A 1447-nucleotide genomic window follows, 5' to 3' on the forward strand; every position below is an offset into this window, starting at 1 on the left:
TGCACCTCCTTAACACGTTAGAACCTTTTCAATCACCTCAACACGTCATCTGCACCTCCTTAACTATTTAGAACCTTTTCAATCACCTCAACACGGCCTCTGCACCTCCTTATCACCCTACCCAAACCTGCCGCTGCCTAAATGCCAGTTGATGGTTTTGTTGTAAACACAGTTTTGCAGCAGGAATGATGTTTTTGTCTTTTACAGTAAAACAACATGAATGTATAGTGAACACACACAAACACCTTCTGAGTCTAACCTGTGATGTATGCAGCCAGTATTTGAGGTTCTGTCGGCGACGGATGTGAGGCAGGACGAGTTGGTAGAAACCGTGTTCACATGCCAGAGTCAGCAACGCTCCGCCCACTCCAACGCACAACAACACGAAGAGTCCCGAAAAGTGACTGATCCCCATCTGAAGAGTCTGACAGAGAAGAAGACAGTAATTAAACAACGTCCCTACCAGGGAACTTGGAGAAAGAAACGCACTTCAAAAGGAGCTCCTACAACCCTGCAGTGCCAGATGGAGAAAAGATTGGAGACCTTTTGTCATAATTGTGACTTACTCATAATTGCGCTGGTATGCTTCCATACAGATGTGACTTGTTCTGTCTCAGTAACATGTGGTGTTTCTATCAAACAGGCTGGAGTTCAGTTCATTGTGTTTACAAAGGTATCGAAGGCACCGTACCACCTCTGATGTAAACAGATGTGATTTACACGAGTAACACGAAAGCTTGTAGAGATGAAAATAAACCTTCATATTGTTCCATCCATCCATTTTCCTCGGGTCGCGGTGGCAACAGGCCAAGCAGGCTGACCCAGACCTCCTTCTCACCGGCAACATGTTCCAGCTCATTCTGGGGGATCCCGAGGCATTCCCAGGCCAGCTGGGAGATGTAATCTCTCCAGCGTGTTCTGGGTCTTCCCCAGGGTCTCTTCCCAGTTGGACGTGCCCGGAAAACCTCCAGTGGGAGGCATCCAGGAGGCATCCTAATTAGATGCCCAAACCACCTCAGCTGACTCCTTTCGACGGGAAGGAGTAGCGGCTCGACTCCAAGCTCCCTCCTGATGACCGAGCTCCTTACCCTATCTCTAAGGCTGAGCCCGGCCACCCTACAGAGGAAGCTCATTTTGGCCGCTTGTAGCCGCGACCTTGTCCTTTCGGTCACGACCCAGAGTTCGTGACCATAGGTGAGGGTAGGAATGTAGACCGAGTGGTAAATTGAGAGCTTTGCCTTCCGGCTCAGCTCCCTCTTCACCAAGACGGTCCGGTGCAGCGCCTGCTTTACTGCTGCAGCCACACCGATCCGCCTGTCGATCTCCCGCTCCATCTTACCCTCACTCGTGAACAAGACCCCAAGATACTTAAACTCCTTCGCTTGAGGCAGGCACTCCGTCCCCACCTGGAGGGAGCAATCCACCGGTTTCCGGCAGAGAACCATGG

At 50.7% G+C, this 1447-nt stretch overlaps 1 protein-coding gene across 1 annotated transcript in view; it reads right to left on the reverse strand.

The window, feature by feature from the left end:
• The window catches only part of LOC116377318 (glutamate receptor ionotropic, NMDA 3B-like), a 3269-nt gene extending 2481 nt beyond the window's left edge, over nt 1–788 (reverse strand). Inside the window, exon 1 of the mRNA XM_031838930.1 lies at nt 260–788. Coding sequence (XP_031694790.1) covers nt 260–415 — 156 coding nt within the window. The 5' untranslated portion in view covers nt 416–788. The remainder of the gene's footprint in view (nt 1–259) is intronic.
• Between the last annotated feature and the right edge of the window lie 659 nt (nt 789–1447).

Source organism: Anarrhichthys ocellatus, unplaced genomic scaffold, assembly GCF_004355925.1.
Source record: "Anarrhichthys ocellatus isolate YVR2014 unplaced genomic scaffold, GSC_Weel_1.0 scaffold1120, whole genome shotgun sequence".
NCBI classification, from domain to species: domain Eukaryota; kingdom Metazoa; phylum Chordata; class Actinopteri; order Perciformes; family Anarhichadidae; genus Anarrhichthys; species Anarrhichthys ocellatus.